Source organism: Pseudophryne corroboree, chromosome 2, assembly GCF_028390025.1.
Source record: "Pseudophryne corroboree isolate aPseCor3 chromosome 2, aPseCor3.hap2, whole genome shotgun sequence".
NCBI lineage: Eukaryota > Metazoa > Chordata > Amphibia > Anura > Myobatrachidae > Pseudophryne > Pseudophryne corroboree.
In genome coordinates this window covers 362,101,543-362,116,932 of record NC_086445.1, presented here as the reverse complement: position 1 = coordinate 362,116,932, position 15,390 = coordinate 362,101,543, and the positions used below count along the sequence as shown (strand labels likewise).

The 15,390-nt window shown below is 41.3% G+C and overlaps 1 protein-coding gene across 2 annotated transcripts in view; it reads left to right on the top strand.

Moving 5' to 3' along the window:
* Positions 1-15,390, top strand: part of COL4A2 (collagen type IV alpha 2 chain) — a 711,921-nt gene that overhangs the window by 517,770 nt on the left and 178,761 nt on the right. For both annotated transcript variants that reach the window (XM_063953175.1, XM_063953174.1), the window contains 4 exons: positions 7,403-7,537; positions 7,645-7,689; positions 11,175-11,291; positions 13,329-13,400. In XM_063953175.1, coding sequence (XP_063809245.1) covers positions 7,403-7,537; positions 7,645-7,689; positions 11,175-11,291; positions 13,329-13,400 — 369 coding nt within the window. The remainder of the gene's footprint in view (positions 1-7,402; positions 7,538-7,644; positions 7,690-11,174; positions 11,292-13,328; positions 13,401-15,390) is intronic.

The following is a 15,390-nucleotide window of genomic DNA, read 5'->3' as shown; positions in this document are numbered from 1 at the left end:
AGGGAGTCGACACCTGAGTGGATGAGCTTATGGAAGGAATTGCATGACAATGTCAGCTCTTTACGACAGACAGTTGACGACATGAGACAGCCGGCTACTCAGCTTGTGCCTGTCCAGGGGTCTCAAACGCCATCAGGGGCTTTAAAACGCCCGTTACCTCAAATGGCAGACACAGACACGGATACTGACTCCAGTGTCGATGATGAGGAGACAAACGTGACTTCCACTAGGGCCACACGTTACATGATTGAAGCAATGAAAAATGTATTGCATATCTCTGATAATACAAGTACCACTAAAAAGGGTATTATGTTTGGTGAGAAAAAACTGCCTGTAGTTTTTCCTGTATCCGAGGAATTAAATGAAGTGTGTGATGAGGCGTGGGTTTCCCCCGATAAAAAACTGATAATTCCTAAAAGGTTATTGGCATCGTACCCTTTCCCGCCAGAGGATAGAGCACGTTGGGAAACACCCCCTAGGGTGGATAAAGCGCTCACACGCTTGTCTAAACAGGTAGCACTACCCTCTCCTGATACGGCCGCCCTAAAGGAACCTGCCGATAGAAAGCTGGAGAATATCCTAAAATGTATATACACTCACACGGGTGTTATACTGCGACCAGCAATCGCCTCAGCCTGGATGTGCAGTGCGGGCCTGGCGTGGTCGGATTCCCTGACTGAAAATATTGATACCCTAGATAGGGACAGTATATTACTGACTATAGAGCATTTGAAGGATGCATTTCTATATATGCGTGATGCACAGAGGGATATTTGCCGACTGGCATCAAGAGTTAGCGCGCTGTCCATTTCTGCAAGAAGAGGTTTATGGACGCGGCAGTGGTCAGGTGATGCGGATTCTAAAAGGCACATGGACGTATTGCCTTATAAGGGGGAGGAGTTATTTGGGGTAGGTCTATCAGACCTGGTAACCACGGCAACTGCTGGAAAATCCACATTTTTACCCCAGGCAGCTTCTCAACCTAAGAAGACGCCGTATTATCAGGCGCAGTCCTTTCGGCCCCATAAGGGCAAGCGGGCAAAAGGCGCCTCATTTCTGCCCCGTGGCAGAGGGAGAGGAAAAAGGCTGCAACAAACAGTCAGTTCCCAGGAACAAAAGCCCTCTCCCGCCTCCGCAAAGTCCTCAGCATGACGCTGGGGCTTTACAAGCGGACTCAAGAAGTTCAGTGCGCAGTGGGCCCACTCGCAAGTGGACCCCTGGATCCTTCAGGTGGTATCTCAGGGGTACAAATTGGAATTCGAGACGTCTCCCCCTCGCCGTTTTCTAAAGTCTGCTTTACCGACGTCTCCCTCAGACAGGGAGGCAGTATTGGAAGCCATTCACAAGCTATATTCCCAGCAGGTGATAATCAAGGTACCCCTCCTACAACAGGGAAAGGGGTACTATTCCACACTATTTGTGGTACCGAAGCCGGACGGCTCGGTGAGACCAATTTTAAACCTATACAGAACTGTCACTATCAGTTTCAGACGCTGCCGTTTGGATTGTCCACGGCACCCCGGGTCTTTACCAAGGTAATGGCCGAAATGATGATACTCCTTCGAAGGAAGGGAGTTTTAGTTATCCCTTACTTGGACGATCTCCTGATAAGGGCAAGATCCAGGGAACAGTTGGAAGTCGGAGTAGCACTATCTCAGATAGTGCTGCGCCAGCACGGTTGGATTCTCAATATTCCAAAATCGCAGCTGATCCCGACGACACGACTTCTATTCCTAGGGATGATCCTGGACACAGTCCAGAAAAAGGTGTTTCTCCCGGAGGAGTTATCCGAACTAGTCAGAAATCTCCTAAAACCAGGTCAAGTCTCAGTGCATCAATGCACAAGGGTCCTGGGAAAGATGGTGGCTTCTTACGAAGCAATCCCATTCAGCAGATTCCACGCAAGAACCTTCCAGTGGGATCTGCTAGACAAATGGTCCGGGTCGCATCTTCAGATGCATCAGCGGATAATCTTGTCACCAAGGACAAGGGTGTCTCTCCTGTGGTGGTTGCAGAGTGCTCATCTTCTAGAGGGCCGCAGATTCGGCATTCAGGACTGGGTCCTGGTGACCACGGATGCCAGCCTGAGAGGCTGGGGAGCAGTCACACAGGGAAGAAATTTCCAGGGCTTGTGGTCAAGCCTGGAGACATCACTTCACATAAATATCCTGGAGCTAAGGGCCATCTACAATGCTCTAAGCCTAGCAAGACCTCTGCTTCAAGGTCAGCCGGTGCTGATCCAGTCAGACAACATCACGGCAGTCGCCCACGTAAACAGACAGGGCGGCACAAGAAGCAGGAGGGCAATGGCAGAAGTTGCAAGGATTCTTCGCTGGGCGGAAAATCATGTGATAGCACTGTCAGCAGTGTTCATTCCGGGAGTGGACAACTGGGAAGCAGACTTCCTCAGCAGACACGACCTCCACCCGGGAGAGTGGGGACTTCACCCAGAAGTCTTCCACATGATTGTGAACCGTTGGGAAAAACCAAAGGTGGACATGATGGCGTCCCGCCTCAACAAAAAACTAGACAGGTATTGCGCCAGGTCAAGGGACCCTCAGGCAATAGCTGTGGACGCTCTGGTAACACCGTGGGTGTACCAGTCAGTGTATGTGTTCCCTCCTCTGCCTCTCATACCCAAGGTACTGAGAATCATAAGAAGGAGAGGAGTAAGGACTATACTCGTGGCTCCGGATTGGCCAAGAAGGACTTGGTACCCGGAACTTCAAGAGATGCTCACAGAGGACCCGTGGCCTCTACCTCTAAGAAAGGACCTGCTCCAGCAGGGACCCTGTCTGTTCCAAGACTTACCGCGGCTGCGTTTGACGGCATGGCGGTTGAACGCCGGATCCTGAAGGAAAAAGGCATTCCGGATGAAGTCATCCCTACCCTGATCAAAGCCAGGAAGGATGTAACCGTACAGCATTATCACCGTATTTGGCGTAAATATGTTGCGTGGTGCGAGGCCAGGAAGGCCCCTACAGAGGAATTTCAACTGGGTCGTTTCCTGCATTTCCTGCAAACAGGACTGTCTATGGGCCTAAAATTAGGGTCCATTAAGGTTCAAATTTCGGCCCTGTCGATTTTCTTCCAGAAAGAACTGGCTTCAGTTCCTGAAGTTCAGACGTTTGTCAAGGGGGTACTGCATATACAGCCTCCTTTTGTGCCTCCAGTGGCACCTTGGGATCTCAATGTAGTTTTGGGGTTCCTAAAATCACATTGGTTTGAACCACTCACCACTGTGGACTTAAAATATCTCACATGGAAAGTGGTAATGCTGTTGGCCCTGGCTTCAGCCAGGCGTGTCTCAGAATTGGCGGCTTTATCCTATAAAAGCCCTTACCTAATTTTTCATACGGACAGGGCAGAATTGAGGACTCGTCCTCAATTTCTCCCTAAGGTGGTTTCAGCGTTTCACTTGAACCAGCCTATTGTGGTACCTGCGGCTACTAGGGACTTGGAGGACTCCAAGTTGCTGGACGTAGTCAGGGCCCTGAAAATATATGTTTCCAGGACGGCTGGAGTCAGAAAATCTGACTCGCTGTTTATCCTGTATGCACCCAACAAGCTGGGTGCTCCTGCTTCTAAGCAGACTATTGCTCGTTGGATTTGTAGTACAATTCAGCTTGCACATTCTGTGGCAGGCCTGCCACAGCCAAAATCTGTAAAAGCCCATTCCACAAGGAAGGTGGGCTCATCTTGGGCGGCTGCCCGAGGGGTCTCGGCTTTACAACTTTGCCGAGCAGCTACTTGGTCAGGGGCAAACACGTTTGCTAAATTCTACAAATTTGATACCCTGGCTGAGGAGGACCTGGAGTTCTCTCATTCGGTGCTGCAGAGTCATCCGCACTCTCCCGCCCGTTTGGGAGCTTTGGTATAATCCCCATGGTCCTTACAGAGTTCCCAGCATCCACTAGGACGTCAGAGAAAATAAGAATTTACTTACCGATAATTCTATTTCTCGTAGTCCGTAGTGGATGCTGGGCGCCCATCCCAAGTGCGGATTGTCTGCAATACTTGTACATAGTTATTGTTACAAAAATCGGGTTATTATTGTTGTGAGCCATCTTTTCAGAGGCTCCTCTGTTATCATGCTGTTAACTGGGTTCAGATCACAGGTTGTACGGTGTGATTGGTGTGGCTGGTATGAGTCTTACCCGGGATTCAAAATCCTTCCTTATTGTGTACGCTCGTCCGGGCACAGTATCCTAACTGAGGCTTGGAGGAGGGTCATAGGGGGAGGAGCCAGTGCACACCAGGTAGTCCTAAAGCTTTACTTTTGTGCCCAGTCTCCTGCGGAGCCGCTATTCCCCATGGTCCTTACGGAGTTCCCAGCATCCACTACGGACTACGAGAAATAGAATTATCGGTAAGTAAATTCTTATTTTTTGTTGTTGCTAATGCACATTTTTTGAAACTATAAATACAATTTTTTTTTTTAAGTGCTGAGCTAACATTCATTATAATCCAGCAAATTAACTAAGAGCCAGTAACATCTGTGCAACACTTGTCTAATACTGGTAGTTCAGCTGACAAAATAGCGACAGGTGTACTTCAATGAGAACTATGGGGATTTTCATTTGAAAATACAATATGTTTCTACAGTACAGTATTTCATATTATTCTCATATGGAATAAAAACAATATGGCTAGTCCATACCAGCTAACCTTTTCTTTTTAAAATCGTAACAAATTAGACCACAACCTGACCCTTTAAATCAATGATAGACATCAAGTGGCCATTGTGTCATCAAAGAATGGGTTTTCGTAGGCCATTTAAAGATCTGAGGGTAGAGGCAGAGACTGACAAGATGACTGGAAATTCTATTGTTTGGTTGCAGCATGAGAGAAGTCTTGTAGATGGAGAGAGTGGTCCTTACCAGAGGCAGAACTACATTGGAGTGTGGGAGAGTATTTTGCACAGAAGTGACAGATAGTAAAGGGCAGGTTGTTGATGCTTTGAAAACTAGTCATTTGATTTGGATTTTGAAGGAAATAGGGATCCATTCAGAGAGTACAGCGAATATAGAGGAAGGGACCAGTACTCTCAATCTGGTCTGGGAGAGGGAAGTTGTGACTCAACTGAACAGCCATACAGAAAAATATAATGCTTATTTGTATCAGTACATTATGTTCAGTGATCAATTCAAAATATAACTGAAATCAGTTTGAACATAAAAATGCATTAATATAACCATCATGCACAGAAAAGCAACAGTAAATAACGCAGAGCATTCTAGTGCCTGCCATTAAATACAGAGAGCATTCTTATGTCCCCCATACAATACAGAAAGCATTTTTGTGAAAACCATACTATGCTGAGGACTTTCTAGTGACTGCCATATAATACCGCAAGCATTCTAGTGACTGTCATACAATACAGAAAGCGTTTCTATGACTGCAGTACAATACAGAGAGCAGTCTAATACTAAAAACGTCATACAATACAGAAGGCTTTTTGTCATAGAAATGCTTTCCTGTTAAAACCCACTTATAACTTATATAATTATTAGCTTTCCTCAACTAAACCCACTACCGCAAGCCTGCTTACCATCGCTGATAGATGACCTTTTCTGTGTTGCTGTTGCTGCTGTGACATTGTGAGTACTGTTGCCATCATAACCCCAAACATTGACCTGTGCCCCAACCCCTTTCCAAAGCTCCTGGTCCCAATAGATCCACTTGTGCAAAAGAAAGTAAAGCAATACCTGTTTTTGACCCAATGAACAGACTGCAAAACTAACTAGCCCCCTGACAGGTGTGGTATGTTACTGATACTAAAATATAATTTTTTTAGACAAACACATGTACAGTGCAGTTCAAATAGCTAACAACATGGCACCCATAGAGTATATTACATTCGTAATGAGCAGCATAGTCCAGAACATGGTTTCAGGTAAGAGGCATTTGCAGAAGGGGGGTCTTGGTTTACTTAGAATATGCCCTATTCCCCACTGAGTAATGTTTGTGGCACCTTCTTAATAAACAACAACAATAATAATAATAATAATAATAATAACATTGAAAGTCTATACCATTTTATGGGCAGTACGGATGGTGTAATGGTTAGCATTACTGCCTCACAGCACTGAGGTCATGGGTTTGATTCCCTCCATGGCCCTAACTGTGTGGAGTTTGTATATTCTCCCCGTGCTTGCGTGGGTTTCCTCCGTGTACTCCGGTTTCCTCACAGAATCCAAAAATATACTGGTAGGTTAATTGGATCCCAACAAAATTAACCCTAGCATGAATGTGTGCACGTGTACATGTGGTAGGGAATATAGATTGTAAACTCCACTGGGGCAGAAACTGATGTGAATGGTCAAATATTCTCTGTAAAGCGCTGCGGAATATGTGTGCGCTATATAAATAACTGGTAATAAATAATAATAAATAAATGTACCTATCTGAGCTTCACTTTGCTGTGTAACAAGGGAATACATAGGGAGATCGGCTGACAAGATGCCGGCTGTCACTATACTGACAGTAGCATCCCATCAGCAGGAATCCCGGCTGTGAGACAGCGAGTCCCCTTGCAGGTTCGCTGTGCTCGCCACACTTCGGGCCCGTTGGTGGGCATCACACTCAGGGTGGTGGTGTGGACCCACCACCTGAGTAGGAATATGGGCGGGATTTTACCGGCTGTCGGGATTCTGGCGTCTGTATCCTAGACGCCGGGATCCCGACAGCCAGCATATTAACTGCATCCCGTCAACAGGGAAAGCATCTGTTTTATATTTATTAACAATAAACGTGGGTAAGTTCATCCACTGGTGCAGGTTATCCTTATGGGATAAGTGGAGAAGGGAGTACCCTGACTACCTTGTCCAGACTGAGACTGTTTGTTTTGAATGACGTTGTATGATCTGAAAAGTTGAATTCAGTAAACTTGGCAGATGTCATCATCCGTTACAGAACTGCAAGTCCTAGCATGTGCTGCCACCATGGCTCCATGCAGGAATGAAAAAGTCCACAACAGCTGGAGAACCATGAGTTGTTCAACACTGATTTACAATGTAGTATAAACATGTGAAAAAAGTTACTAAACTATTCAAGGTATTCATGCCATCTGTGTGGAGTTGTCAGGTTAAAGCTAGTGTAGCAGCATATTTTCTATTATCCATTTGCAAATTTTTATTTTATTATTATAGAGGACTACACGTTTGCAAAACTACTGCTGCGGTAATATCTCATTGTAGCTAGGAAGGTTCAAGCTCTCATTATTTTTTTCTCTTTTTTTGGGGGGGATAAGTGGCTTCAAAACTGAAAGTCATTTATTATTATTGCAATAACTTGCAGCAGATTTAAACAGCAGGAAAATAAGTCTGTAATAATTATTAACCACACTGTCATCTGTTTGTCTAGAAATATTATTCTTACCTTACTTTTTTTTCTTCTTCAGGGGCAACCAGGACAACTTGGAGATCAAGGTAGCCAAGGGCCACCAGGACTTATTGGAATAACAGGGTTACCAGGTCGTAAAGGAGACAAGGGTGAAAGAGGCCATCCGGGGAATATGGGGCATCTTGGAGATAAGGTAAGCATGTTGTTTTTGCCTTCAATGTGCTAACATGTTTTACCTATGAATTACTTTGTGTGTAGTACATTTGTAAATACTTTTAACTTTATTTAATTTTTTTTAAGGGCCTGAGTGGTGTTACCGGTTTTCCAGGGGCAGATGGCGTACCTGTAAGTACGAGCATACTATGCACATGAATAAAAAGCTATTTAACAACTAAAATAAAAAAGTACAATACAATCAAATATATTCATACGTGAATGGAAAACTCTGTGTACAAAACATTGAGAGGCTCATTTATCAATGACTCGTTGTGAATGATAAAACTTGCTGCATATGATAAATGGGGCTCCAGCCAATCATCTCCTGTCATGTGTTTGAAAAATGACAGTTGGGAGCTGACTGGCTGAGCACCATTTATCATACGAACAAGTTTTATCATTTACAATGAGTTTTATCACTCACTGATAAACGGTCCCCTGAGTTTTTAGAAACAGTAAAGACCAAACATTGCGTTAATGCTACACTGACACATGTACAAGGTTATGAGTGGTTACTATGACCAGAAAGGGGATGAAATATTGTGTTAGCCACACTGTCTAAAATGAAGAAGATTGAGAAGTGGTATCCTGACGATAGTAGACTGAATGGATTGGAGCCAGAACTAGTAGAGAGAACAGTAGTGTAAATCAAATTTGTGTTTAAAATCATTATTTCAATTACTGTTTCATGGTTAAAATGGTAAATGTGTTGTTATTGTATCTGTTTCTTAGCAGACAATCCCAGGTGTTAATAGTAGTCATGACTGAAAGTGAAGGAAGCTGTATAAGTCCCACAAGTTTTGTTCGCCTCAGAGAAATGCATATTATTTGTAGTTACTGTATTTCAACAAGTGCCAAAACTCCCCCAAAACAATGACTTGCAAAACACCTTACCCATTTTGAGATAGGAGAAAATACGTGAGATTGCCTCTCCTGTTTAGAATGCCATGGTGTTGTAGTAGTGATGATCAAATATTACCAAGACGATTCCTTTGTAGCTTCCTAATATGTCACTAAGATGAAAATGGAGGTGATGTAAGTTCAAAATAGAATAAAGTTGACAATGCCAGCTGTACAATGAGAGGTGAGGCTGTCTACATCCCGACTGCCGGTATTAAATACTGAACCCAAGGTAATCGGATATCTTCAGCATTCTGGTAGTGGGGATGCCGGCAGTCATGTAATCGACACCAGAATCCCGACACCACTCAGGAGATTGGAGCTGGAACACCGACAGCCGGGATGTCAAAGGTGAGTATCGGTGTACGGGTTAGGGTTAGCCATAGCCTCCGCCCCCGGAGGGTAAAAATACTTACCTCATTCACTGTCGGGATCTTCAGTGTCGGGATGCTGCTGTCGGTCATGTGACCGCCAGCATCCCGATTGCTGGTATTAAATACCAAACCCGAGGTAATTCCCACCTGCTGGTTGGTTACCTGTGTAAGATCTGATGTCCATGTAAAACATGACCATTTAGTAGTACATCTTGGGAGTTCAGGCTTTATGCTTGGTTTTATATACAGAGGTTTCAGATTATCATTGCATAATTATGTTTTTACATTTCCCATGATGCTTGTCAGTATAACCAAATAAGAACTGACAACACCAAGTTATCTACGGATACATAATTAGTGAGCTGACCTGCATTCAACTCTGCTTCTAATAATAGGTTCATAACTCCAGAGTGTATGGATAAGGTCATAGTGTATAGATAGTGAGCAAAACCAGTATGGACTCTTCTTGGTTCTGAATGTTGCTTCTAGTAAACGGACATGAAAGGGCCCCTAAATGTTAAATAGAATTAAATCCGAAATTAAAAAGATATTTGTGTCATGTACAAATGTCTAAGTAAAAGTATAAATCATCTTATCCATAATAGTGCATCTATTCTGCTATGTTATCAGTCATTAAGACAGGCATTTGTAATGACATTCCGTGTACAAACTGACAACATGCGTGGTGTGCATAGGAGAAAATGTCCCAATATGTCGTTGCCCGTTTTATTGTCAATATCCTTAGTCTACGATTCATTTTGCTTATATTCTTGTGAATTTTACTATCCAATTTATATAGTAATATGCATTTTAGCAGCCTTTAACTATCCAACACTACTGATCTGATGATTAGTGTCATCCCAATATAGCTCTGGACTGTAATTTTCTATAAAGCAATCAACACGTGAGTTTTAATTTGCAAATAAATAATTTTATAAAATTATGGTTGTGAATGTGATACTAAATGTTATGCCCAATTAATCAATTAAATATGTGATTGTAAATTAATTTAAAAAAGAGAGATGGCGCTTGGCTGTACCGACATCTGAACAAAAGGCTACAACACAGTTATAATAAGATATAATTCAAACCTTTATTTTGTGCGGACATTCAGTAAAAGAATAATATCCTTGATATTAAGTCATAAAAATAACTATTTCTAATTAGACAAAAAGACACACAATGTCAAGAGAGTGATTTTGAGTCTCAGCGAATAGAACAATAATTGAAACATACATGAGGTGTTAATTACAGTGTTTATCTAATATAAGGATTCTCGCTGGAGATACTGTTATAATATCTCTCACTCATTTCTCACATGAAGTGCAGGTTTTTAGGAAAATGTTACACAGAAGTGACAAAATACGTTAGTCTCTCCACCCACTTTACATGAAACGTGTGGTTTCCATCTGGATTGTTTAAGCAGATTGTTGCTTTTAATTTTGTCAGGCCTACCTTTCACACTAATTGTGCTGTATACTTTGCGCTGAAGTATATTGTCATTTACATGGCAAAACCATGCTTTGTAAATGACTGCCCCTTTAAAAAAACGTCCGAGTCCGGCCAGCATCCTGCACGTCGGGCAAACTTGGACTCCATTACAACCCGTTCTTGCAATTTATTATTTATTTGCTGCAATATCAATTATAATTTTCTACAAATATGATTCATTTATATGACACAATAATGTTTCATTGTTAGTGCATAATCAAACTCTTAATTTTTTTGTACCCCATGTCATAGTGTGGCAGTGGTAATGGCAAGAATATTAGTATACCTCCTTCTTTGTGCTCTCCTCTGCCTTCTCATGAAAGTCTTACACATAGTTGCCTACCCTCCTGGATTCTGCAGGAGAGTCCCGTTTCAAGCTTATCTCCTGCTGCCCTAACTTCTAAATCAAATTTTCAGATTCTTTGGATTCTTCACTACAGCCAGGGGACCACCAAGAAATTTCTGGACAAATACAGTAATTGGCTGTAGTTACTATGACTTCTGTCTGGGCTTATCAGCCTCTGCTGTTTATTTTCAACAAATCCTTGTGGGACCACCGGCAGGAAAGAACACAACTTGCCTGACCCTTGTGAATTGTGTCTCTTCTTAGAGCAACTTTCCTAACAGGACACACATGTTGTAGCATGGTGGTTCAGTGCAAACACAGTACATTTTGGGTCCCTGGGTATCTCTCACAATGGGTCAGCTGAGCAATATAGCATGAAGCAATGCAATAGATATTGGATCTGAATTATCATTATAGTAGTTTGCAAATGAGTGGTAAAAATGAGTAAGTTAGTACTAAAGGCTCCAGGCTGTAATAACATTTATAAATTATATTATTCTCAGGGTCATGTGGGACAAGGTGGTCATAGAGGAAAGCCAGGACATGATGGCTGCAATGGAACGAAAGGTGATGCTGGTGAGGCAGGACCACAAGGGCCAAGCGGTAACTCCGGGTATCCTGTAAGTACCACGTGGAGAAGAAACAGTTCCAGAAATATTTAAGATACAGTATGAAATTACATGCTCAGGAATTGTGTTTTAAATATACATAGATGTAAATGTGAATATGTTTTGTAACATATTAGTTAATGCCATTTATAGAGATGTGTCCTCACACATCTTGCCTCAAAACACCACATAGCAGGATATGGGTGGCGTGAGTAAAGTGACAGGTCCCATACAACGTGTTAGCGTTGAGTGTCTTTTTGTGCAGTAAATGCATCTTATTCCCATTGCTATGTGAATAGGATGCACAAGCATACTCGGCAAGCCTATCTTGCGGGTGTGTAGAGTTAAAGGACCTTGAGATCAATTTACTAAAGCTTCTATAAATGAAAAGAGGGATGTTGCCTATAGCAACCAATCAGATTCTGTCATTCAATTTCTAGGATGTAATAGAGAAATGATAGACAGAATCTGGTTGGTTACTGTGGGCAACATCACCTCTTTTCATTTTTAGAAGTGTTAGTAAATGTACCCCTTGTATGTGTCTGGTATGGAAATGTTACACTTTTAAGCAGAATACTTTTGAATGTATGCCTGCTGAGCACTGGAGTCAGGATGAAAAAGGGATCAAAGCCTTTTAAAATCCTGCCTATTGTTTTATGGATACAATGGTTTGTGGTCACTGTCAAAGTTTGCCCAGTTATCCTTCCTGTTACTTATTTAAATATTGGACGCCTAGGACTATCATCATCTTTTTAAGGTTTTATATTGCAATGGATGCACAAAGAGGGCGATTCCATAGCAGCACTCCAACCTGCTCCACCCTGTTCTGATGAATTCCAGTGGGCAGATTTACTAAAAGTTCTGAAAATGATTCTGTTTATCAGTTTCTAGGATGCAATAGAGAAATGATAGCTAGAATTTCTTTGGTTGTTATGGGCAACACCACCACTTTTAATTTTTTGAACCTTTAGTAAATCTACCCCCAGGTGTGACATATCTATGCATAGGGATGTCACAAGCACACGTAAACAACTTTTGTAATGTATTGTTCTTTAGATTGTCTAATGCCCCTACATTTCATTAAGCAGTATTACAATGGAAACAATAGTCTAACAATTTGCTATAAACCACAGGTTCTCAAACTCGGACCTCAGGACCCCACACAGTTCATGTTTTGCAGGTCACCTGTAGATTTTTTTAATGTGACAGTTGGTGATACACAGTGCAGCTGCTGGGTGACATGGAAAACGTGAACTATGTGGGGTCCCGAAGACTGAGTTTGAGAACCACTGCTATAAACTATCAATTTGCTCCTGAACAAACCATGCTGCAGTGCAATATTTAATTTTACATGCAAGGAAAATATTGTCTGCTTTTGCATGTACAGTACAGTAGCAGACACTGACATTTAGAATTAAGCTAAGACATGCCCCTTCCCTACTTTTCCGTGCACTTTCTAAAGCTGCCCCACCTGCAGTGCAGCATGGGCTTGCCATGGTGCAATTTTTAAAAACATTTTTTGTTTTTCCCTAATGCACACTGGCCGATATATCTTCCTTCAATTGACTGAACAACATATACAGTAGTTAACGGATTTTTGAGCAAATTCTGACAAATCAGGACGTGAGGGGGCCAATGCCATGGCAACAGCAGCTCGCACCATTTGCACATTATTGGATTGACCCCAATGTTTGCATAAGAAACCTTAATGTATCTAATTAACACATGTATATACAATCATTGCATCCTGGATACTGTCTTGTTTTCAATAACAATTCAGTGGACGGTGTTGGCCAAATATAAGGATTCCGAGAATTTGTCATACAAATAAAGGAAGGCAAATATATATACGCCCACTAGTGTAATATTGAGAAATTTTACATATATATATATATATATATATATATATATATATATATAGATAATTATTCACATTATCCATTTAACATAGATTGTGTTTAGAGATTAAAAGCAATCATTTTCTAAATACACTTGCTTTGAGTAATATATTTCTTCCCATTATATAATACATTTTCCTTTATGTTACAGGGCGGACAAGGTATCAAAGGCCAAAAAGGCGACCCTTACTATATTCCACAGGACCAAAGAATTAAGCTGAGAGTAAGTGTATCATTTATAATGTTAAAGCAGACTTTGATTTATGAAGCCAAACCTTTGGTTAAATGGACAATTTCATTTAAATAGTAAAATGTAAACATAAACTTTAGAAACATGGATTTGTTACTTATTTGTTATTGCTTTATGCCATCTGTTTCTTGTATCTCTAAATCTCTGTGGAGAGCCCTTTGCACTGTGCTGCATCCTTCATTTTAAGTGGCACTTTATAATAAGGCAAACCAGGTGTATAGTTGTACAGAGCAAGTTATTTTCTACAAATGGGACTAATTGTTCATCTTGTGCATGCCCATGTTCCAGTTTGGAATTGTCCTTTGAAAAATGATTTGCATATTCTGCAATGAATACAAGTTGGTTTCAAATGTAAACCTATTACCACTTTATCACCGCCTCTTTCATGTTATATTGCTCTCTCCATCTCATCAACTGTGAGGCCATGTTCTTCCTTCACAAACCTTTCTATAGATTGGTGGAAATCACATCACATTTCTGGAGATAACACCACCAAAATCTTGGACAACTGAGCATGTTATTTCTGATCTAGATGTATATTTGACATAATTTCACTTTGGTTTAGCTCTGTTCTGTAAAAACAAAAGTTGACATCACTTTAGGAGGAAAGATGGAGGATACAATACTAATGGACATTTATAGAACTATGTATATGGAGAATGCTATACCTGAACATATTGACACACCATGAATGTAAAAATGAAATATATAGTTTAGAAATATATTATAACAAAACTGTGAATTTAATTATTAAAGGCAAATATCAGAATACATTGAAATGATAGAATATTATTGAAAAGCTGCTAGTATATAAAAAAAAAGTACTTTAAATTAGATTTATAGATTGACACCCTCTAGTGGTGAGAGTTGTGAACAGAAAATAGATGATGCCAGTCTGGTCAGATAACAAACAATACAGTTGTACTATAACACTACTGGCTGCATGGTGCCATTCTGGCAAGCCACATGCAGATGCCATGGGGCAGGACAGTGCCACCCCCAGGGCGCTATTCAAAGCAACCAATCAGATTCTAGCTACCACTTATCTCGTACATTCTGTGTTATACTCGTGGCAAATAGTGGTATTCCCATGAGTTCACTTGGTGACATTCCAGTGGGACAGATTTTAAGATTATATAGAATGGAGATGCATTTGAATATTGTAACAGGGAGAAAATTCATTATTTTGTAGTATTAATGGCTCTAATTAAATGTAATAATTTTTCTGTTTTTGTTACTGATTAGAGTTCACATGATAAAATATGTTTAGAATTGTTACCCAGAAAAATTTACCAGTATTACATATTGACCCAACATTCAGTAATAATCTAGAAGAGGGGACAGTTTGGGAAATATACATGTTTAACAAGGAACACAGAGGATAAAAGCCATACAACAACAGAACATTTATTTTGAAAGAACAATTGTGTCATTTATCTCCTTTGCTGCCCTTATGGTAAGCATTATACCAGGCAAACCACTAGACATTGTAAGGATAAAATTAGGGAGCATTTAGGTTATGTGAAAAGTGGGGATGTGTATCGTACAGTTCCAGACATTATAAAAGTACACATGGAGGACACCTGTTGGGTCTTGCACATATGGTGATTGAAAACGTAGCTACCAAGAGGGAGTTGTTTTCTAAAGCTGGGTACACACTGAGCGATATGTCATCCAATCCGACAGATCGCCCACATTGGTGCACATCGGGCAGTGTGTGTGCCCGATATGTGGGTGCCCGCGGTTACTAGCTATGTCGTCATGTTGGTTGTGCTGCACATCAAACATGAAACCTGCCGATATCGCTAGCGACAACTGCATGCTAATGAAGGATAGAACAGTGATAGTCAATCTCCATTTAACTGGGATAATATTTTGAACATATTTTTGATACAGCCACAAATATATATTTTCAACTGCACTTTCTTTAAAGTTTATGCCTGTGTCAGCCAGAACATTAAAA